The sequence below is a fragment of the Panthera tigris genome, chromosome B1 (genome assembly GCF_018350195.1).
Source record: "Panthera tigris isolate Pti1 chromosome B1, P.tigris_Pti1_mat1.1, whole genome shotgun sequence".
Lineage (NCBI taxonomy): Eukaryota > Metazoa > Chordata > Mammalia > Carnivora > Felidae > Panthera > Panthera tigris.
In genome coordinates, this window is record NC_056663.1 from 170,921,064 (window position 1) to 170,945,363 (window position 24,300).

A 24,300-nucleotide genomic window follows, 5' to 3' on the forward strand; every position below is an offset into this window, starting at 1 on the left:
GCCTTTTGCCCAAAGCCAGTACCCACTTACCAACCATGTGAATGATCTGCCTTCAAAACAAATCCTCTAGGTTTGTCAGGCCTTCAGATGATTGTAGCCTTGATGGACTACAGTTTCATGTGAGAGTTCAAGCAAAACCACCTGGCTAAGTCACTCTCCGATTCTGCCTCCACAGAAACTGTGTGACAAATAAATGTTTGTTGTTTTAAGGCATGGAGTTTGGGGGTATTTTGTCACATAGCAGTAGATGACAAATACATATACTTTTCTCCTGACATATATTTTTTGATGACTCCCATTTCATGTATAATAAAATATAAAACTCTTTAGTTATGGCATTTAGGAGTACAGTTTGCCTTTTTTACTTTAACTCTCACCTGCAACTGAATTTGCTCAGATTGCTTCAGAATACTTAGTAAGATATTTCTAAATGACTTCAAAGTTTGGCTGAATTAGCTTTGAAGGAGTCATCAACCTTGTGAGTGAGACATTGATTTACTGGCGACCTCTTTTTTTTTTTTTTTTTTATGTTTATTTATTTTTGAGAGAGAGAGCACAAGTGGGGAAGGGGCGGAGAGAGAGGGGGACAGAGGATCCAAAGCATGCTCTGTGCTGTCGCAGAGCCCAGTGCGGGGCTCAAACTCATGAATCATGAGATTGTGACTTGAGCTGAAGTCAGACCCTGAAGTTCGACACTTAAGCGGCTGAGCCACCCGAGCGCCCCTGAATAGTCCTGTTTCTGTGTAAAGAAACTGAATCTGAAATTAAAAACCTCCCCACAAGGGGCACCTGGGTGGCTCAGTCAGTTGAGTGTCCAACTCATGATTTTGGCTCAGATCGTGATCTCACAGTTAGCCTACTTGGGATTCCCCAGTACACCTCCCCACCCCACCCCACCCCGCACCCACCCTTTCCCCTCCATGCATGCACTTTCTCTGTGTCTCAAAGATAAAACTTAAAAAAAAAAAGAGGATTATTCAGATAGTGTATTTCATGTGACAGCCCCCCCACCATGTATTATTATTATTAGAATGGGTAATATGTCCTCTTTTTCATTCCTAATACTGGTAATTTGTGACTTCTCTCTCTCTCCTCGATTTATTCCCGTAGAGGCAAGTCAATTCTATCAGTCTTTTCAACAGTCAACATTTGGCATTATTTGGTTTTTCTCTTTTGTATGTTTGTTTTCCAATTCATTGGTGTCTGTTCTTAATTTTTCCTCTTTTGATTCTACCTTTTTATTTAACTTGGTATTTTTCTAACTGCTTGAGATGGACATGTAGATCACTGATTTTTCATTCTTCTGATGTATACTTTTATGGCTATAAATTTCCCATAAATACAGCTTTAATTGCATCCTACAAGTATTGATAATTTATATTTTCATTGTCATTCAGTTCAGAGTATTTTCTAAATTCCTTTATGATTCCTTCTTTGATGAGTTGAACTTCACTAAATATTTAAGGAAGAAAGATAAAACCAGTCTTACTACAAACTTTCCATGGTAGAAGAGAAGGGATCACTTCTCTATTTGTTTTAAGCCAGTACAACCTCATTGCTAAAATGGACAAGTTGTCTTAAAGTTATAGGTCAGTTTCTTTCATGAATAGAAATGCAAAAATTGAAATAATAGCATCTCAAATCTAGAAGTGTACAAATGCTATGACCTAGTTGGCTTTATTTTAAAATGGAAGCTTGGACTAAAATTAGATTTTAGGAATAGAAACTTGGATTAAAATTAGAAGACTAGGGGCGCCTGGGTGGCTCAGTCGGTTAAGCGTCCGACTTCGGCTCAGGTCACGATCTCACAGTCCGTGATTTTGAGCCCCGCATCGGGCTCTGTGCTGACCGCTCAGAGCCTGGAGGCTGTTTCAGATTCTGTGTCTCCTTCTCTCTCTGACCCTCCCCTGTTCATGCTCTGTCTCTGTCTCAAAAATAAATAAGTGTTAAAAAAAAAAATTAAAAAAATTAAATAAAAAAATAAAATTAGAAGACTAGTCAGTGGGATTTACTTTCACAGAATTAGGAAAATATGTAGGTGCAGAAAAAATGATAAAATTCAATACATATGATAATGTCATCTTCTGTATGATTTATTTCACTTAGTATAGTACCCTGTAGGCTCATCTGTGTCATGAATAGCAAGATTTCATTCTTTTTTTATGGCTGAGTAATACTCTCTTGTGTGTGTATGTATCACCTTTATCCATTTATCTGTTGGTGGACATTTAGGTTGCCTCCATATCCTGGCTATTGTAAATAATGGTGCAGTAAACATCAGGGTGCATATATCTTTCCTGATTAGTGTTCTTATTTTCTTCAGGTAAATAACCAGAAATGGAATTACTGGGGTGTATTGTTTCTATTTTTAATTTCTTGAGGAACCTCAACACTTTTCCACAGTGGCTGCACCAATTTATTCCCACCAACAGTGCATGAGGGTCCCCTATTTCTCACATCCTCTCCAACACTGATTTTGGCTCAGGTCATGATCTCCCAATTTGTGAGACTTCAGCATTGCATCAGGCTCTATGCTGAGAGTGCAGAACCTGCTTTGGATTCTCTCCCTTTACCCTCCCCTGCTTGCACACAAGCACACACATGATCTCTCTCTCTTTCTCAAATAAATAAACTTAAAAAAAAGGGGGTGGGGTGCCTGGGTGGCTCAGTCAGTTAAGCATCTGACTCTTGATTTCTGCTCAGGTCATGATCTTGTGATTCTAAGTTCGAGTCCTGCATGGGCCTCCATGCTCACAGTGTGGAGCCTGCTTGTGATTCTCTTTTTCTCTTTGTCCCTCTCTCTCTGCCCGTCTCCTGCTCATGTGTTGCTCCCTCCCTCACCCCCAAGAATAAATAAATAATTTTTTTTAAATACTTAAAAATGAAAGAGCCTAAGTCAAGACAGCTTTTATAATGAAATATAAAAGAAACATAATTGATGATGTTACAAGATATCATATGAATCTGGCTGTTCATATGAAGCTAAGAACTTTTTACCTGGGGTAGGTGTAAAATGATAACAGTCTTAAATGACTCTCACGAAGAATCCAGGCTCAAGGATTGGAAGAATATTGTTTAAGTGTCCATACTACACTTGATTATGAATCCTCTGATAGTGATTACTAGTTTGTGTTGTAATGGACATGAGTTTTAAAAAATATATATCCTCTACTAATTTCTAAATATTAGGAGTTGAGTATTTTTTTTTCCTTTCATACATTTTTTCAGATGGTAGTAAAAACTTTTATGGATATGGATCAGGACTCAGAAGACGAAAAACAGCAGTATCTCCCACTAGCCTTGCATCTTGCATCTGAATTTTTCCTCAGGAATCCCAATAAAGATGTGCGTCTCCTTGTAGCATGTTGTTTGGCTGACATCTTTCGAATCTATGCCCCAGAAGCTCCGTATACTTCCCACGATAAACTTAAGGTAAATACAGTCTTTACAGAATTAGTTTACTTTTCTAGTTTAGGTTACCTTTAGGGACATAGTTTTTATTATTATTCACCTATCATCATAAGATTATATCATAAATTGTAAAACAAATTATTCATTCAATTAAAATTCTTTGTATATCCACAAAAATGGTATTTTTATGAGGCATTTAGGGTTTAGATCAAAACTAGTCCCTGTCTCCTCATCTGTAACCTTCATGATAACCCATCACAAAGCCCAGATGGCTGAATTGTAGGGATAAATAGTGGATTAATGACACTTTCAAAACAGTAGTGTAACAGAATTTACATATTCAAATGATGATTTCCCCCTGCAAGTTACATGCAAAATTACATTATGCTCATCTTGGAGATTTCTGCCTTTGTTTGGAATGTTTGAGGAATTCTTTTCAGTTCCTCTTGAGCTCACTTCATATTCTGAATAATTTTATTCTTGGCAAATTTTAATACTTTGAGCTGCTTTCTTTTTAATAGTCCTCAAGTCAGTTTTTTGCATATTGATTCTATTTTGGGTTAAAACTTCTAAAGAAAGCTTATTAAGAAATGGCACACTATTGTCATGAAAAGTACAACCTTTAAACCAGTCTGTTATTATTTTTGTTCCACACAAATTTGTAGTTGCACAACAGATTCAAGCTAGATATTAAAAATCACTATTTACATGTAGGAAATAGTAATGGAAAGACTCTTGTGCAGATTCTTAAAATGAAGATGGTTGTTTGGCATAATGCAGTTCTGTAGTCGAAGAAAGGGTAATAAGATACAGAACTTATGTTTCTCCTAGAATGAGAAAGCCTAAAGATTTATGGCAATAGTAAACTTTTTTTTTTTTTATCATTTCTAAAGGATATAATTTTATATGATTTGCTCTGTTCGCATTATTTGGAATAATGGACTAAACCAGTCTCACTCAAGTCATTCAGCTAAAGGAGAATTGTGTTTTATAATATGTAATAGAGAATATATATACAGATTATTATTAGTGTATTGTGAAAGAAAGAGTATTAAGTATTTGTATCTAAACTAATGTATTTTATCATTTTGTTTTAACAGGACATATTTTTGTTTATTACCAGACAATTAAAAGGTTTGGAGGATACAAAGAGTCCACAGTTTAATAGATACTTTTATTTATTAGAGGTAAAAAAAAAATTTTAATAAATATCATGCTATTCGTGTAATAAATTCCTTTTAGTAACTTTCTTGTGTAAAATGAATTTTTTTTGTTTTATACAAATCCCCTTTAATAAAATATCTTTTTTAAGATGAAGTATATTCTGCTGGAAAATCTGTTCTATTTGAAACTCTGTTTTCATTTTTCTATTTTTATTCTCTTCTAATCTGAAGAGGGATTAAGTTGAATTAATTTTCACTGTTCCTTATATATAGTATGTGTATATGTCTACTAATATCTAACAGTTTAGTATTTTTCAGTTAAAGGATAATGCTAACAGATAGAGGTCTTTTAAAGGTCACAGTATATGAAGAACTAAAGTTTAGCAACTTTAATTTTGTATAGTTGGATCTTCATAAGCTTTAATATACATTTGTAATTCTGAAAATGAAATTTTGGTAATGAGTTTGCTTTTGTGTAATTATTCTGTGCATGTGTAAATAATCATTTATTTATTTATTTAAGAACTTAGCTTGGGTTAAATCATATAACATCTGCTTCGAATTGGAAGATTGCAATGAAATTTTTATTCAGCTTTTTAGGACTCTCTTCTCAGTGATCAAGTAAGTTATTTTTTAAGCATTTGTTTGTCTTTTTTTCTTGCTGTGCATATATTGGAGTACTGTGTACTGTGTACTGTGCCTGTAACTAAGATCTTTTAGATTTTTAACAAGCTGTTTTCCTTAGAAGACTTGAAATGAAGAGGAAAATAAGATCTGTTGTCTGAAAGCTGCCTTTGCTCTCATACTACCATTTGAAATTATAGTATCAGTTATATTGGTTGAATCTTATAAAGCAAATGGTGTGAGACCTTATATAATGAAGTACTAAGTTATGAGGTGGAAATTATAAGTATTTAAGTACCATTAGTGAGTGCTGGAAATCATAGTACTTCAGTGGAAGCACACTGACTCCCATTTTTGAGCTAGAAAAAAATCTTAAGCATTGCTCTTTACATAAGTAGGGACCGTAATGCACAGGGAAAGGAGTGTGGTAGCTTGCCCAAGGACACATCACTGAACAGGACAGCCCAAGCTCTTGATTTCAGTCCAGTGTTGTGTTTTGTTGTTCTGTTTTTTTGTACAGTAAACCAAGCATTTTTCTGAGATACGTTTTATAGCATTGCACTATATACAAACATATCTCACATAAATTTTAAAAATTTTTTATAAAGTTTATTGAGAAAGAGAGAACATGTGCACAAGTGGGGAAGGGGCAGAGAGAGAGAGAGAAAATCTCAAGCAGGCTCTGCACTGTCAGTTTGGAGCCTGATGCAGGGCTCAGACTGATGAACCATGGGATCATGACCTGAGCCTAAATCAAGAGTTGGATGCTTAACCAATTGAGCCACCCAGGCACCCTAAATTTAAAATTTTCTAGGAACCACATTTAGAAAGATAGAAAGAATCAAGTAAAATTTATTTTGATAATATACTTTATCCCACAATATCCAAAAGCATTATTTAAAAAAAAATTTTTTTAATGTTTATTATTTATTCTTGAGAGAGAGAGAGAGAGAGAAAGCAGGGGAGGGGCAGAGAGAGAGGGAGACACAGAATCTGAAGCGGGCTCCAGGCTGTCAGCTGTCAGCACAAGAGCCCAGCACAGGGCTCTACCTCATGAGCTGTGAGATCATGACCTGAGCGCAAGTTGGATGCTTAACCAACTGAGCCACCTAATCGTCCCTCCAAAAGCATTATTGTTTCAATATGTGGTTCTGTTCATACTACAAGTGTTTAATAGCCAAGTGGCTACTATTTAATGGCTTCCATATTGGACAGCACATTTCTAGGGTTTTCTGTAGTTTTTTATGAATACTATCATGTTTTGTATTTCCTTAGATAGAATGGTAGGAATAGAATTTAACCTGGAATAAACAGGAAAGGACTGGACTGGAATGGTATAGAAATAGACGTTTATAAAGAGACTGCATGAGAAAAAAGCTTCCTGTGGCAACTAACTGAAGGCCTGTAAATAAATGGTAAAATATATAAACTTTACCTTTTGTGTTAGTTAGCTTTTGCTGCATAACAGCCCAAAACTTGGTAGCTTAAAATAGCCCCCATCTTATTCAGCTCATGATTCTGCTTGGCAATTCTTTTTGGTTTGGGGTGGTCTCACTTATGTATTTGCAGTCAGTTGGCAAGACGTCTGGCAGTTGGCTGAGAAATAGGACAACTAGGTCATGTGTCTCTCTCATCTTCTCATCATCCAGCAAGGTAGCCCAGGACTTTTCAAATGCTGACTAGGTTTCAAAAGTAGCAAGAAAAAGCATGATTTACCTCACAAGCACTTTTTAAACCTCTACTCACTTTATGTTTACTTATATTTTACTGGCCAAACAAAGCACATAATCAAGCCCAGACACAAAGGTTGGTTAGACTCCATATCTTCATGGGAGGAACAACATTTTAAAGGCATATGAATACAGAGATGAGAATAATTTGTGGCCATTTTGTGCATCCTGTCACATTTTCGCAACTTTTTCTTTTAAAATTAAAATCAACAAAATTTAAAAACTCCTAAAACTGCCATCAGTCTGCCCATCTTACTGACCTTAAATATCCCCTTAAGTCCATTTCGCACTCTGCCCTTACACTTCTTTCCTCTCACAGTTACTTGTACATACACACACCTTTCTTTGATCCATTAATATTTTTATTTCCTGAACCTAAAGATCTAAGTTTATTGTTGACCTCATTATCTATCTACTTAATTCACAATGAGGTATGAGTAAAAGACTTGCCTTTTGAAAGAGAAGCTCATTGATTTGTATTTACTGACACATTTACCATTTGTCTGGTGCTCCTCATTTCTTTGTGTTGATGCAGATTTCTGTGTGCTATTATTTTTCTTCAGTCTGAAGGACTTCCTTTAACATGTTCTATAGTTCAGGTCTGGTGCTGATAGAATTCTTTCAGTTTTTATGTGTCTGAATATCTTTATTCCACTTTCATTTTTGAAAGTTATTTCATGGTAAGAGTTCTAAGTTGATAGGCTTTTTTCTTTTTTTTTTCTCTCTTTCAGTACTTTTAAGATGTTGCTCCATCTTTTTCTGGTTTTCATTGTTTCTAATGAGAAGTTTTTTCATTTTTAATCTTTGTCCCTCTCTACACAATGTATCTTTTTTTCTCTACCCACTTTTAAGATTTTACCTTTATTACTGGTTTCAAGCAATTTGATTATGATGTACCATCGTGAAGTTTTCTTTCTTCTTGTGCTTGAGACTTACTGAGGCTTGGATATGTAGGTTTAGCCTTCTGACTACGAGATGCTCTGTGAACTGTGAGATTTTTCTATTGTGATTGGAAAATGCACTATTCTAAGATTTTTGTAAGTTCCAAGGATTCTTCACTCTGCTCCCTCCTTTCAGGTAGTATCTTCCCTAAACTGAAGAAATTTCTTCACATGCAAGTCCTGGTCCTTAAGTATTTGAAGATTCAGGGGATACCCTTTACAAACCTGCTTTCTGAATAGGTCTCTCCCCTCTGATATTCTAGTCTTTCCCCTGCAAACTCTAGGCTTTCCGGACTCAGGAAAACCACTAGTCTCTGTCAGGATCTTCCCTACCCACACTGGAAACTTACCAGTCAATAAGCTGGGAAAATTGTCAACCTCTCTCAGAAACATGTGCATGATGTTCAATGTCTGAAAACTGTTGTTTCATATATTTTGTTCAGTTTTTTAGTTGTTTCAGGTAGGAAGGTAAATTCTATCCCAGTTATTGCATCTTGACTAGAACCTGTTGAAACCATCTTCACTTTAGTCCTTTCCTATCCCAAAGTATATTTGGGTCTGAGAGTTAACTACTCTCTTCACTTTTTTTGTGTGTGTGTGTCAACCTGAATATTTCTTTTTTTTTTTTAACCCCCTTACACACACTACCCCTTAACACTATATAGTTGATTCATCATGATCTAATATTCTTTAGTAGACAGGATATTTGGAAGAAGGCATGCAATGGGGTATCTTTCCAAAAGTTCTAGGAAACGGTGTATGTAATATGATAATTTTTCTACCAACTTAAGAAATTGTCATCTTTGCATTTTACCATCAAGTGCTCCACAGGTCTCCTATACATTATTTCATGTTATTATTTTTTTTAATTAAGAGATATGTAAATAATATTAAAATTTGGTCTTGATTTAAACTTCCCTGTATATAGTAGTATAACTAAATTATATCATTTCTTTTGATTTGTCTTTACGTATATATCTGATAAATGTGAAAGTAGACAGGTCAGGTCTTTAGTTAAGATGCAGTCAGAAGGAGAGAAAACTAGATGTTCTACCACTTATAAAGGTTTTATAGCTAGTCTTTTTAGATAAGCACTATATCAGCGGTAGAGACATTTACTGAGGAAGCCTACATTTGACTCTTCACTGGCTAAGGAAGTAGGAGTAAAAGTGACTCTAGGCTTGATTTTTCATTTATTTGAAATTCTTTGAGAGATACCTACTGACGTTTTCAGAACCTTCTAGTCATAAATTCTGGTAAACATTTGATATCAGACTTTTGATTTCAGTATTGGTAAATTAAATCTCTAGTGACAAAGATTTATAGCAAAAATTACTTGTATTGGTTGAGGCTGTTTTGGTGTTTATATAAAGTTTTATTTTGGGAAATATATTAAGATCTAAAAGGATACAAGGGATGAAAGACTGTCTTCTTTCATTATCTTGTACTTTCTTAATTGAAATTTTATCACCTTTTAGAATCTGGGGTCATGTAAGCAAAGATGTCCTTTCTTTGAAGTTGATGTTTTTGTTTGGTTGAATTTAACTCACTCTGAATCCTAATTGTATAGCGACTTAATTCATTTTAAAGGTCTTTGGTTTTGTAAAATACGGTACCATACAGCTGAGGGAGAAAGTAAATAGAGCAATCAAAATTTCTTTGCCATTATTGGCATGGTTCCTTCAAGTGGAAAATTCTTTTATATCTGAGATAGTTGTTTTAAACTGGGAAATATAATTTTCTTTTTGTAAGCCCGATTTTTTTCTTTTCTGTTTTTTTTTTTTAAGCAATAGCCACAATAAAAAGGTACAAATGCACATGCTAGACTTGATGAGTTCTATCATCATGGAAGGTGATGGAGTTACTCAAGAATTATTGGACTCCATTCTTATTAACCTCATTCCTGCACATAAGGTCTGTATAGTATGAAGATATTAAAGGTTAATGTTGTTTAACAACTAAAAATAGTTGTTTTTCACTGATTGCAATGTCATGTAATTATTCCCACTATCATTCTCCAGTCCCAAATAAAATAATGTAACACACATCAGTCTTGTAGCTATTGTTTTTAGAAGGTTTACTGATTAACATATTATAATGGTAGAAGATTTTCATTCAGTGAAGTGCTGCCTATTTTCTGGAAAACAAGAATTTTTCACATTCACCACTCATATCTAATGTGGGAATTAAAAGAAGTGAGAGTACTATCTTGGTTAGGTTTTGGTTGGTGGGGGGGGGGTGATTTATGGGTTTTTATGGAAAGAAAAAAAATATTGCCTCCTTTGTAACATAGACGTGGAACATAGGAATTGTATTTCTTTTCAGAATCCATATCCTACATTTTTCTTGGACATTTTCAGAAAAAGAGATTTGGTAGAAGCAGGAACTATATGGTTAATGTTAAGGGGAAAGAGATGATTCAGAGCTGTGTATTTCTCCCTATGGTTCCTTTTTCTGTTTCTCTCTGCTAAGTCTTCCTAAGGAACTGAAGGACTTAGCTTTCCACAGACTCTACCACAGGGCCATACTCAGTCTACCTTAGTGATATTCACCTTCTTGCTCTTTTCCTCTAATGGTTCAGTGATCTGTTATCAGATGTTAGATGAAAGATGTATCTAATTACACTTCTCTAATAACACAGTTAATTATTATAAGTTCTTCTCCTGCCTCTAAATATGATTTGCATTTTATTAATTCAAATGAATCTGTAATTGGCCAGAATTTTGAGAGTATGGCAAACAGGGGGAAGTATATGTCAGGCAAAATAAGAAAGGAAAAACTCTGAGGAATAGATAGCATATTTGGTGTTTATATTCTAGTTAGTATTTTTATGATTAAGAAATATATATATCCTTTTAGGAAATAGAAAGGTTGCCTTAATTTTGAGCTAATCTTATCCTTTGGCCAGTAGAATAAAATCTTGGAGCAAGGGTCAAGAATCTGTGGCTTGTGAACCAAATCTGGCCTACTAGCTATTTATGTAAATAAAATTTTATTTGAACACAACCATGCTCATTCATTTTCATTTTGCCTGTGGCTGTGCTCAACAGCAGAATTGCATAGTTGCAGCAGTAACTGTATGACTCAAAAAGCCTAAAATATTTACCATCTGGCTCTTTGCATAAAAAGTTTCCTAGCATCTTTTTGGGAGAGGTGCAGGATGATGGTGAATGAATCTCAGTTTGGTCCAAAACTCCCAAGTATAGAAATATTGATAGGTACTCTTTAAAATGAGAAATCCATTCCAAGTAAGTTTTTAAAAATTAAATATGTCTTTTCTGTGATCTTTCTCAGACCCTTTAATTTGTTACAGTGTACAGGGAATCTTGAGGAGCAAACACAGTATTCAACATTTCACAAGTATAATTGACCAGCTGTTTTTCTTGAGATACTTTGCAGGTGTACTCTTTCTTAGAGAACATATTGATTAGACAGTGAAATACTTAGGATGATGGGTTAGGGTGTGTGCGTGTATTCTTTTAGGATTCAGGGGTAGAATTGATAGTTCAAACTGGTTAACAAACCCAAAAACCCTAAGGTCCATTTTCTATTTAATAAAACTAAACATACTATAGGGTTGAGCTTTTGGCTAACTGATGTATGTTTGTTTTTGAATTACAGCACTATTTGCAACTTCTGCATTTAAGACCACTTGTCTAGAGAATATTGGGTAAAATCTTAAATGAGATCCAGTGATATTTTTTGCTTTATAGTTTATAGATTTGAAGATAATAGCGTTATGGTGCTGTCTCATAAATTCACAAACTCCTTTGTAACTTTGCATATTTTTATTGTGTTTCAGAACTTAAATAAACAGTCCTTTGACCTTGCAAAAGTCCTGTTGAAAAGGACAGTCCAGACTATTGAGGCATGCATTGCCAATGTATGTATTTCTGTTTATATTTACTCTATAATTGTATAATTCTTAATCCATTGTATTAACTTACTGGGATCTTTTACATATAGTTTTATTTAGCCTATAAACAGTTTCACCTATTTAAAACAAATACATAAAAGAACTGATATATCCAGATGTGACCAAATATAAAATACATATATAAGCTTTGACATTTTTAAATGGCATAAGATAGAAGATATTTTATGAAAACTTGTCTACAACTTCACCCCTTTTACTGTGTTTGTATTTATATTTATCTTTTTATCTCCCCAATATGCTGATCTCTCTTACTTTCTCCTTTCTTTACCTTTGGCTCTCTGTGTCCATTTATGTTTATGTTTCTGGGTCATTCCTCTCAACTGTTTTGTTTCTGTCTTAAATAGTTGTTACATATTAATAAGAATACTGCTTTTACTTTATTGAATGGAAGTTTGTTCTTTTTCTTACCTAAAAAAATCACTTATCTAGAGTAATTTATAATTCTTTTAATGTATCAGTTAATTCCACTGTTGCACATGTGCTCACACCCCTCTATTTTTTCAAATATGCTATATAAAATTTTGAATTGTCTGTATTTATATATATCTCTATATTTTGATATTATCTTATTTATAATAGAAATGACTATAAATGTTTTTTGAACTGACATATACCCATAATTTACCTAACCATTTCCTTATTATCTTGCATTTAGATTTTGTTCAATGTTTTCTTTTTAGTAATTAATTATCTTCGTGAATGTAGCATTTATCTATTGTTGAGTTATTTTCCACACTAAAAAAAAAAACCCAAGTGGGAGTATATTCAGTGGTATGGATTATTAGTATTGTTTATATTACTAAATTAATATTTAAATATGGTAAAACTAAGTTTCTTTTCACAAAAGAATATACAGTGAAAAGTGTCTCTCTTCAACCCTGAATACCCTTTTTTTAGTTCTCATAAATAACCTCTACCAATAGACTTTCATATATCCTTCCAAAATTACTGTTCTGTGCTTATTCATTTCTTGTGTATGTGTATTTTTTAACTTGTTAAAACTATTTTTAATTCTTTTTCTATGGTCTGTATAATAAGTATGAATATTACCTAACTTTTCATGTATGTTGCTTTTCAAAGAATATATATTGTTTGATGATACTACCAGAAATATACTTAGGTCAGTTATGTGCAACTTCCTCTTTAGCATTTTTAAATATATTTTTTATAAGTGTGTTATGTATGTTGGCAGGGAGTAGAGGTCTCTTTTAATTTGTGCTTTTGATAGTCTTTGTTTCTTCCCAGCATTCTTTTAAATTATCAGTTAGCTTTTATATCATCACCCTTTCTTCCACTTGGTCCTCTGAATCCAAATGTATTTGACTTTCTCAAATACATTTTTTTTATAAAAAAAAAAAAAAATTCAAGGTGCCTGGGTGGCTCAGTGGGTTAAGCGTCAGACTCTTGATTTAGGCTCAGGTCATGATCTCAGTTTGTGAGATAGAGTCCTGTGACAGCCAGCGTGACCCTTTCTACCCAAGGGTCAGAGAAAGGGAGAAAGAGAGAATCCCAGGTGCTGACAGCACTGAGCCCGTCGCGAGGCTTGATCCCATGAACTGTGAGATCATGACTTGAGCCAAAATCAAGAGTCAGACTCAACTGACTGAGCCATTCAGGTGCCCCTAAGTATTCTCTATTATTAAACTAATGGCAAAATTAGTCAGACTTGAATAAAAAACAAAAAGACTGTCTTTAAAATTTTTCTGTTTTAAAGAAATTTCTCTGTAAAATTCTTTATAATGAGTGACAAAACTAAGTTGTTTTGTTTTTATGAAAGTTAAGATTCCTAGAAATGCTATCTTAATTTAGAAGAAAGCTAATCTTTTTTATCTTTCTCCCTGGACATTCCTATTTTGATATTTAGAGGTTTATTTTAGTGACTGTTCTATCATATATTAGTAATTGAAATACCTGTTTTGTTTCATCCCCTTCAGTTATATATGTAATGCCTAAATCTATGTTTTTTAGACACATGTGTATAAAAAATATGTCAAATTTTTTAACTAAATGGATGTTTTATTTTTGTTTACTATCTCCTATAGTTTTTCAATCAAGTCCTGGTGCTGGGAAGATCGTCAGTAAGTGATTTGTCAGAACATGTATTTGATCTGATTCAGGAACTTTTTGCGATAGATCCGCATTTATTATTATCTGTCATGCCGCAGCTTGAATTCAAACTAAAGGTAGGACTGACTATAATTTTTAAGCCCTTTAAGCTTTAAGAGAAAAATTTATATATAACTGTAAAAGATATAAATATAGTTGTTCTATATAAAAGAATAAAACGTGAGTTCAACTTCTTACATTTAGTTAAGGTGTACATTTTTTAATCATTTCAGTAAAACAGTCTCTCTCATTTGGGTGTCATAGAATTATACTAGAAAATTATAACTCTCCTAGTTGCTGAATATCTGATAAACACAATGACACAAATAATAGGTATGCAAAATGGTATTATCCCTTACAATACATACTGTTATTAAATAGTATTTATTATTATGTAGGTATGTTTAAGAACTTCAAAAGATTTCAAACTGAGTGCTCAAAGAGTCTTGATTTAACTGTATGAACCTCCTTCCATGGTATAGATCAAGGACAAAAGTTTTACTGTATGACTTAGGGCATACTCTTTTTTTTATGGCCAACTCAACAAGGAATTCATAACTCCTCAAATATATGAAAACTTGACACTTGATCTCCTATCCCAATCACACTATAGGAGATAACAGCTTATATTTGCTTAATATTCTGGACTTTTTGAAGGGCTTTATTATATATCCACTATCTTACTTGATCCTTAAATCAAACTGTTGTATAGTTAGGACCAACATTATGGTTTTGATTTTTGAAGTGAAAACCTTAAGATGAAGTATTTTGCCCAATTACACAGTTAAAACAGATTTGAGGGGCACCTGGGTGGCTCAGTTGGTTAAGTGTCCAACTTCAGCTCAGGCCATGATCTCACATCACGGTTTGTGGGTTCGAGCCCTGCCCTGGAATCTGTGCTGACAGCTCAGGGCCTAGAACCTGCTTTAGATTCTGTTCTCCCTCTCTCTGCCCCTCTCCCACTCATGCTCTGTCTCTCTCAAAAATAAAATAAGCATTAGAAAAAAATAAAAAGATTTAGGATTAGAACTCCAATTTTTAGACTCTTTAAAAAACGTGTACATGATAATTAAGAATTGTCCATATTGTCTTATTATAAACATTCATTATTTATAGTATAAAAGGACATCGTACCAAGCTTCTAAGAAACTCTGTTATATCTTGGGGGGGGGGGGCGGTATAAATAAAAAAAAATTTAAAAACCCTGTTATGTGGAAAATATCACATGAAGAACAAGGTTTTGTTTTATTTTTTAATATTAAGAATTTAACCACAGCCTAAAGATGTTCCCATATCAAATTATTTCTAGGTATAAGGCATTAAAATTTTTTCTCTCAATCTCTTCATAGAGTCTGAATATGAAAACTCACACCTCTTCAATCCTTAAACAAGATTGCCATGATAGATGGTGGGAAGGAATTAAGAACTAGATTTCTAGGTTTCTTTGTGTGGACTTAAATTAACTGAGGGAGACACCAAGTGATTTTTGCACCAAAAAAAATTTACCATCACTATAACCATATTCCAACTTCACTCAAGGAATATATTTTAAATTTTAAAAAGGTAGGGGGGCAAGTTTTCATTCAGTTTCAGTAGTTAAAAATATAGATATTGAAATGTCACATCATTTGAAGTAATCAGTAAACTACTGAAGTAGTTACCAGTAGAATAAAACTTCCACTTATTTTAGTTTTTGACATTTAAGAGATAGATTGATTTTTCTTTAAAAAAACAAATCATGTTGATTAGTTGATTGGGCTTACTAAAAGATTCTAATCTGTATTGTTGTCACATTGCTTGAGAAAAACTTCATCAAAGAAAATCATTTTTATGATTATAAATGTTAAAGCTTGATATAGTTTTCATTTTTACATGTTTGATAAGTGTGCCTCTCTTACCCATAAAACCCCTATTCCTGAAAGATAAGCCATTCGTAACAAAGACCATATCCCATCCCTTTATTTTTTTAATGTAGTATCTTTTTCCATTAATATTTCTTTATTTGATTTCTGGTATTACTGGTATTTCTGGTATTCAAAAACAATTTGAATGTTTGAAAAAATTAGCAATTGCTTTTAGTTACTGTCTTTGTTTTCTTAGTGAATATGTGATTTTTAGTATATGTGCTGCCGAACGAAGTGAGCACATGAATATGTGATTTTTAAAGTTTCACATACCATATGGTTTCAGAATAATTTAATTTCTATTAAGATGTGACATCACTAGTGAAACTGGAAAAGAATTCATAGCATATATTGATTTAGGATAAGAAAATTGGAGGCCTTTATCGAAAAACAACTTCAAACTAAGTTTTGATTTTTTTTTGTAGCGTTCAGTTCACCTGACCTTTTAAATCTTCTAAAAATTCTTGCTCTTCCATTAAAATGAGTTTTCCTGAATCATGACATTCTTCAGTGTCCTGTTCTCCAGTAAGTTAGGGGATCCTCATTTAAAATTTCATATATCAAAATTTTAATTGATACGAGTTAACCCTGGAGCTCAAATGGCAGGAAAGATTTCTTACAAGAAAACTTACTAGGGTGGGAATTATTTGCAGCTTTTCCCTTCACAGAATTTTTTCTCAAACTCTTAGGGAATGTTAGAATTGAATGATTATCTTCATATTTCTACATTATAGATTGCAAACAAGCAGTTGGAGGGGCCATAAATTAGCAGTTGGAGGGGGTGTGAAATAAGAGCAAAGAACCAAATGATCTAACATGGACTCACATCAATTTCTACATAGTAAATAAGAGCATATGAGCATATGATATTTTAAAATTCTTGTCATTGTAAGCAGAAATAGGAAATTATAGCTTCTTGGGAATATATCATGTTGTTTTCTATAATCTGATGAATAAACCTTGACTTCATTTATTTTCTCTTTTTCCTTAGAGCAATGATGGAGAAGAACGATTAGCTGTTGTTCGACTTTTAGCTAAATTGTTTGGTTCTAAAGATTCTGATTTGGCAACACAGAATCGTCCTCTTTGGCAATGTTTTCTTGGACGGTAAGAGAACATATAGTTCTATGGATTCTAATTTTTACGTTTCAGAGGCCAGTCAGTATGGTCTGCTTGATTAAAACCATACATTTCAAAACTTCAATTGATAACGTTTGTTTTTTAGTATCTATGTTGCTGTCTTTCTTGGAGAACAAATTGTAGATCAGATTTTTTATGAAGAATGCTTATTATTTTATTTACCACATAACATTTTTTAATCTTTGCTAAAATAATGTCATTAGGCAACATCTGAAAATGTTCAGTCTTAAGATTTTTAAATCATGAGACTGAAGGCATAATGATCCAGGCCATGCCATTCCTCAGTCCAGCAATGTATTCATTTACTAGTGTTTATCTTTTAGGTTTGTAGCTTATCTAATTGAATCATGTATGTTGTGAACTAATGTGGTATTGTATGACTTTGAAATTGAAAATAATTGCTCTTCATTCAGATAGCTTTTTTTTTTTTTTAAGTTTATTTATTTATTTTTAGAGAGTGAGAGTGCACAAGCAGGGAGGGGCTGAGAAAGAGAGAGTGAGTTTGAAGCAGGCTCTGTGCTGTCAGCGCAGGAGCCAGATGTGGGGCTCGAACTCACGAACCATGAAATCATGACCTGAGCCAAAATCAAGAGTTGGACACTTGAGCAACTGAGCCAGCCAGGCACCCAATTCAGATAGCCTTTAATGTTCTTTCTCAAGAATCTAGAATTACTAGATTCTATTCAACATGATGGTAAGGTTGAAAAATATGAAATTTATCAGATTCCCTCTTGCATTCCCTGTACATGTTGCTTTGCTTCAAACCATGAAAAGCCAGTTTTTACTGTTAGTATTCTGGAGAACATTTTAGATTTATCAATTCAACTGGTTCAGAAGGTGGGCTTAGAAATTATGTTAAGATAAATTCATTATAATAATAGTAAGTTAAATATTACTGTATAACAAACAAATCTGAGAAATCTCTGACACTGACATAATGACAGTCTTAAGTTACTTTCCCAGAACAGACCATTTTGAAGGTCTTTAAATGCTATTTTGAATAATTAAACTTGATTTTATGAGAACTTAGAGATAATGAAGCAACAGTACTTGTCAGTAAACAGAAGAGTGATTTTTGTCCTTGTGATTGCCTCAGTGTTTATAGCAAAACAATCACTTGTAAAAACTAAATCAGCTGTAAGCAGTTTCTTATATTCATAATTTTACATTCACTGCTATATCTAATAATCAGTCTCTGATTCATAGAAACAAAGAAGTATTACCAGTTTTACCATATTATTTACCTTAGCTATTTAGCAGTAAGTGTTTTGATACTTTGTAATTTACTTGATCATAAATGGTAATGTTTTCATTTTTTTCTGGCAGTTAGAAAATCATTAATCCTAGGGGCACCTGGGTGACTCAGTCAATTAAGCATCGAACTCATGATCTCATGGTTTGTGAGATTGACCCCTGCACGGAGCCGCCTTGGGATTCTCTCTCTCCCTGTCTCTCTGCACCCCATCCCCCCCACTTGTGCGCACGCTCGCTCTCTCTCTCTCTCTCTCTCTCTCTCTCTCAGAATAAATATTTTTAAAATATTTTAAAAATAAAATTATAAATGCTAAATGCATGATTTATTAAAGTAAAATTGTTTAAGGAAGTAAAAGGCCATGGACGTAAAATGTTTATTAAATGACTTTAATTGGTTATTTTATGAGATTACTTCAAAAATAAAAATATTTCTTGCTTTTTAGAATCACTTTATTTATAATTAATAAATGTTTTTAAATTGCCCATAATAAATTTTAAATTTGAGAATTGCTGAGCTTAACTCTTTATTTACATTTGTGGATCTACATGAAGTGTTTCATACTTATTGCAATTTTACAATGTACTAGACCTTTTAAAAGAGCATTTAAATACAAGTTTATCGCAGGGTTTGAAACTTTTTTGTTGTAAGGCAGCATGACACAAGCATTTTATAAAATCATCTTTGAACTTCTGGATCTGCCTCTCTCTTGCTTTCTACCTCTTATTCCTCCTAGTATTTTCCCTCCATAAACTTTTTTCATGTAGATTTTCTAGGTTTTAAATATTTTTTGTTTGTTTTGTATCATTTTAGGCTGTTAAATTTGGAGCACTACAGAGTTAGATAGTGTGGGTTGAGGGATATGTTTATACTTTTGTTTGTTTTGGTGTGGTAAACATTCTGTTTTCAAAAATGTTTTTGTGAAAATATGTATTTCTTTATATTCTACCTTCAGAACCCATTAACTGTCATAATAATTAACAGCCATTTATATAATGTGGATATACCTTATTTGACAGTAATTATGTTGCCTTTACAACTAATCTTTAGCAACTTTTTCCATGTAGATTTAATGACATTCACGTTCCTGTGAGATTAGAAAGTGTGAAATTTGCCAGCCACTGTTTAATGAATCATCCAGATTTAGCAAAGGATCTCACAGGTAAGCTGGCTGATTTATTACAAATATGGGAGCAATTACACAAATACATTTAGATGGGAGCTTTGATCTTAAATTTAGTTTCTGAATAGGTTTTAACTCTGACATTATTTCAGATTTCTATCAGTCATGAACTATAAATGATTTTATGTTTGTACAATAAAATTATATTTGAAATCTTCATATTGTAATCCTTTGGAATTTTTTGGAAATCGTAATTTGAGGAAGTAGACATTGGATTTGGCACAAATAATTATACCTATGTGATAATTAAATATAGTAACATATCTAATAGTAAGTGGGAAAGTATCTTCTGGAGTAGACTAGAATTTCTCATTCTTCACTTGAACTTAGAGCATTTGAACTCACATATTTAGTGTTAGTAAATAAATGCTTTTATCAAAATGGTATTTACCAAAAAAGAGGTATTGTAACTTAAGTTTTGAACTATATAAATCAGATATTGCTTTGTGATTTGACTTTTCCAGAGTAGTTGAGGTAAAATACATTATTTATTAAGATGTGACTTTGCAGTAATAGCTACCTAGTGTGGTCTAGTTTATTTTGTGATTATGTAGGGTATTGCCTCCTCAAAAATAAAATTATTTTAATTCATGCCACATTTTACAAACATTGTTTTGGTATGGATAAAAACATAAAGCATTGGTTTTTTCTGTCATTCTGAACATGACAAATATCATAGCTAACATTTAGCTTTAGTTTTTTTCTTATATTACAGAATATTTGAAAGTTAGATCACATGATCCAGAAGAAGCAATTCGTCATGATGTCATTGTTACTATAATAACAGCTGCCAAAAGAGACCTTGCCTTAGTGAATGATCAGCTACTTGGCTTTGTAAGGGAAAGAACACTGGATAAACGGGTAAAATCTGAGGAATTTTATTATTTTGTAATTTGCTATATTTAAAGTGTTTGTTAAATACAGTAGGAATTATTCCTAGTATACCTAAAACTTTTATGTGTGAAGTTCAAATCAATACAGTACTAAGTAAAAATCTAAAAATTTTTATGTTTTCTGTGTATCTTTTAATTACCTTTACAAATGAATACATTGGGTTCTATAGCTTTTCAGATATTAGGCATGGGTTTGTCTTCTAGCCTACCTTTATAAAAAAGAGCAGCTCAATTAAAGTTTTATTTTACCTTTTCACTTATATGATGAGTTTCAAAAGAATAGTGATCACCTATGTTTGTTTTTTTGTTCTTATAGTTAGCATTTTCAAAATTGACATATTATATAAACTTAGCTGGGTCTATCACTCATTGAATTAAAAGAATATGTTACTTTATATGAAAATGATATTTCTGTATTGCTTTGCTAAGCTAAGGGCAGAAATGATAGTTCTTTAGTTACTTTTTTGGGTGATTTCCTCTCTCTGGTTACAGTTGAAAACATGGGTTGGTAAGAGTAGTACTAAGAACAACAAAAGTGGTTCCTAAGGAATAGTGTCAACTATAAACAAGAGACAGACATGCAAGGCAGGCTGATTAGACATGCTTCTTACTAACATCTTTAACAGAGGTTGCCTTTGCAGTGTGCTATTTTATTTGACGCATAGTTTAAAACACACTGTCCTCCTAAAACCAGTGTCATTTAGTAATAATTTCAGAGTAAAACTATATTTCTTGGATATGAAATATAGCAAGAGGTATTTATTCTTTCTTTTAAAATAGAGGAGGCAAATATGTAAAGTGGGCACTGTTGAACATATGCAACTGTATCAGTAATTCTAACTTTGAACAAGTTTTTCCTCTTGGCTTTAATTTAAATGAAATGATACTCTACCTAGTGATTAGCTGGTAACTCTCTCCCCACCCCCATACACACACTTGATTTAAGGTATTACCATTTGTGTTATTTCCTCCTTTTAGTAACATTTCGCTCCAGCTTCTGTAAATGTTTATACTTTCCGAAGGAGTTAAATAAATTAATCTTCCTGAGGGTGCATGGTATGGTCATATAGCATCTACTAGACATTTTAGGACCTGGATTTTGGTGTAATAAATTAGATGGCCCTGGGTATAGCCTTTCTGAAATTTGTTTTCTCTTCTATAAAATGTGAGGACAGGACTTAATCTTTAGATTTCACTGCTTACAGTCTTTGGTTTCATGTGAGAAATGTCACACTACATCCATTACTTGTTGTATGGGGACAGAGTTTCATTCATCTACTAAATAGCCTAAAAATGAGGAAATTGTACAAAAAATTATAAAGAAATATTAATGTAAATAAACCAAAGATAATATGTTCTGACTTGTTGGGATAAATATCTTTTCTGGTTTTGTTTTGTTTTGTTGTTTTGTTTTACTACATCTCACTATTATGGTTCTAACTGTAGGTTTTTATAGTCTCCTTTTTTATCTACCTTCCTCCTACTACCTTTCTTTCCTCCTAGTAAACCATTCCAGTCTCTAGAAGTCCCAAAGAGTCTTCCAGTAACTAGTAGTATGTGGCTAGGTAAATCATTTGCCCATTTAATCTATAAAGTAAGGAAGTTCACTTAAGATGATCGCTAAGGTACTTTCCAACTTTGTAATTCTAAGATCTTGATACTAAATTTTGCTCTTCTTATTCTGAGTTAATAACAAAAGAAATTTAATTAGGATACAGGATTCCAGATCATAGGGCTTTTGGTTGCAGAGTAAATCACACACTTTCTCTTTTACCTTTTAATCACTTCTAAAACTTGGGCACATTTTTTTAGACAGAATCTAATGAAGTCTTCTGTAAGATTTACTACTGATGGCTTGGCTGTGAGGGAAATAAATTGGTAGGTTGATGTAGTAGTATTTGCATTAGACAATTTTTAAAGTAGTCAGATTTATAAATAAGAACCTGTTCAGTGTTGGTAAAGCAATTTGTTGCTTAGGAAAATAAATATTGTGCTAGTTTATATACATGTAAGTCTGATTGTACAACCTAGTTGAAGAAATGGCAGTTTTTTACAGATTAGCATTCTAAAGTTTGGTATCTCACTCATTCAATAAACTATATTTTTAGTGGCGAGTAAGAAAAGAAGCTATGATGGGTCTTGCTCAGCTTTATAAGAAATACTGTCTTCATGGTGAAGCAGGAAAAGAAGCTGCAGAGAAAGTCAGCTGGATAAAGGACAAGCTTTTGCATATTTATTATCAGAATAGCATCGATGACAAGTGAGTCTAATATGTTGGTAGAATGGTTGAATATAAAAACGCTTTTAATTTTTTTAACATAATTTACTTCTATTTTATAATTATTTCTAAATTTAGAAATCACTTTATTGTGTTTATACATACTATATTTAAATAAGACTAGCAATAATTGTCAAGTAGCATAATTAATGAAATAGACACGGGCTTCAGAGTCAGACCAGAGGCCAGATGTTCATTTTGCCCCTTATTAGACGTGTGTCTTTGCACAACCGTCTTCTGTATATCTTGGTTTTATCCAAAAAAAGGAGTAATAATAAAGCTTTCCTTACAAGATTGTAATGTAGATTAAATAAAAAAATGAACATAGAGCTCCCTAGCCCAATGCCTGGCAATACAGCACTATTCAGTAACTGCTAGTTGTTATGCTTCCTTTTTTGAAACACTGTAAATATAATAGAGGTAGTACTGTGGTGTTTTTTTTATTGAGGTATAATTGATACATAGCATACTAGTTTCAGGTGTGTATAACATTCTATATTTGTATATATTGGGAAAAGATCACGATATGGCAACTTAGTTACAAATTTTTTTTCTAGTGATAAGGACTTAGGTTTTCATTTTTCAAGTTTTACTTGTAATTCTGTTTTGAATTGTAGTGATGATTTTGGCTTTTGCAGAATACTTGCAATGTTTTGTTGCATTAGACTGACTACTTTGGTATCATTGGCTGTACATTTCATTGATAAATGAGGATCTCTTGTATTTTCTTATTCCAGTGATATTGAATAATAAATATAAGCTTACAAGAAAGTTATTGCAGTATTGGTAAGGCATTTAGACTGTGGAGAAAAGAGAGATCAGATGTGCCCAGGAAAAGCTAACTTTTCAGGAAGCAATATGAAGGAAGATCCTTCTGATTTTATGTAATGACACCACGGGGAAAGAGTTGAACTATAACTAGAGGAAGTTAATGTTTTTGTTTTTGACAATTAGCTGTTCTTGATTGTTAGCTTTATATGTAGTGTTAAGTAATTTACTATTATAGATCAGGACTGATGAAGAAGAATAGGTGGAACAGCCTAGCACCTTGTGTTTAGGAGTAATGTATGACCCTTTTAGAACAAATGTTCCACACTGACAAAAAGTAAAGTCACAAATCGCAACTAGCTGTAAGTTTAAAAATAACTAGTCCACGGTACCTGCCTGGCTCAGTTGGTAGAGCATGCGACTTGATCTCATGGGTTGAGCCCTATGTTGGGCATAGAGATTACTCAAAAAAAAAAAAAAAAAAAACCCAACCCACAACTGTACTCCAAGAAAAGGAACCAGTCACATAATAATATTTTCCATTGTATTTGCACATATAGGCATCACCATTTGCACATATAGGTCTGATATTTTTGCATAAGATGGTTAACATATAAAATGCCTGTTGCTTCTAAAAAATAGAATAATTATATTATTGGTGGGTATTTTTTGTTTCATAGACTGTTGGTAGAGAAAATCTTTGCTCAGTATCTTGTCCCCCACAACCTGGAAACAGAAGAGAGAATGAAATGCTTATATTATTTATATGCTAGTTTGGATCCAAATGCTGTCAAGTAAGTTACTTTTTAAATGAATGTTTGGAGTAAAGATTTTATAAAATTACTTCACCTTATCTAATTGTTGTTGATGGGGTTGTTGCTTCTTCTAGTTGAACCAGGAACCTCAGGTAAATATTTATAGAGAAAAATTTCACAAGTTCAGGTAAATTTAAAAGCAAAAATATTCCTAT

The 24,300-nt window shown here is 33.0% G+C and overlaps 1 protein-coding gene across 2 annotated transcripts in view; it reads left to right on the plus strand.

The window, feature by feature from the left end:
• The window catches only part of PDS5A (PDS5 cohesin associated factor A), a 135,262-nt gene that overhangs the window by 41,232 nt on the left and 69,730 nt on the right, over positions 1-24,300 (plus strand). For both annotated transcript variants that reach the window (XM_042984684.1, XM_042984686.1), the window contains exons 3-13: positions 3,229-3,432; positions 4,512-4,598; positions 5,098-5,195; positions 9,657-9,783; positions 11,672-11,752; positions 13,849-13,989; positions 16,808-16,923; positions 19,276-19,370; positions 20,107-20,252; positions 22,393-22,544; positions 24,011-24,124. In XM_042984684.1, coding sequence (XP_042840618.1) covers positions 3,229-3,432; positions 4,512-4,598; positions 5,098-5,195; positions 9,657-9,783; positions 11,672-11,752; positions 13,849-13,989; positions 16,808-16,923; positions 19,276-19,370; positions 20,107-20,252; positions 22,393-22,544; positions 24,011-24,124 — 1,361 coding nt within the window. The remainder of the gene's footprint in view (positions 1-3,228; positions 3,433-4,511; positions 4,599-5,097; positions 5,196-9,656; positions 9,784-11,671; positions 11,753-13,848; positions 13,990-16,807; positions 16,924-19,275; positions 19,371-20,106; positions 20,253-22,392; positions 22,545-24,010; positions 24,125-24,300) is intronic.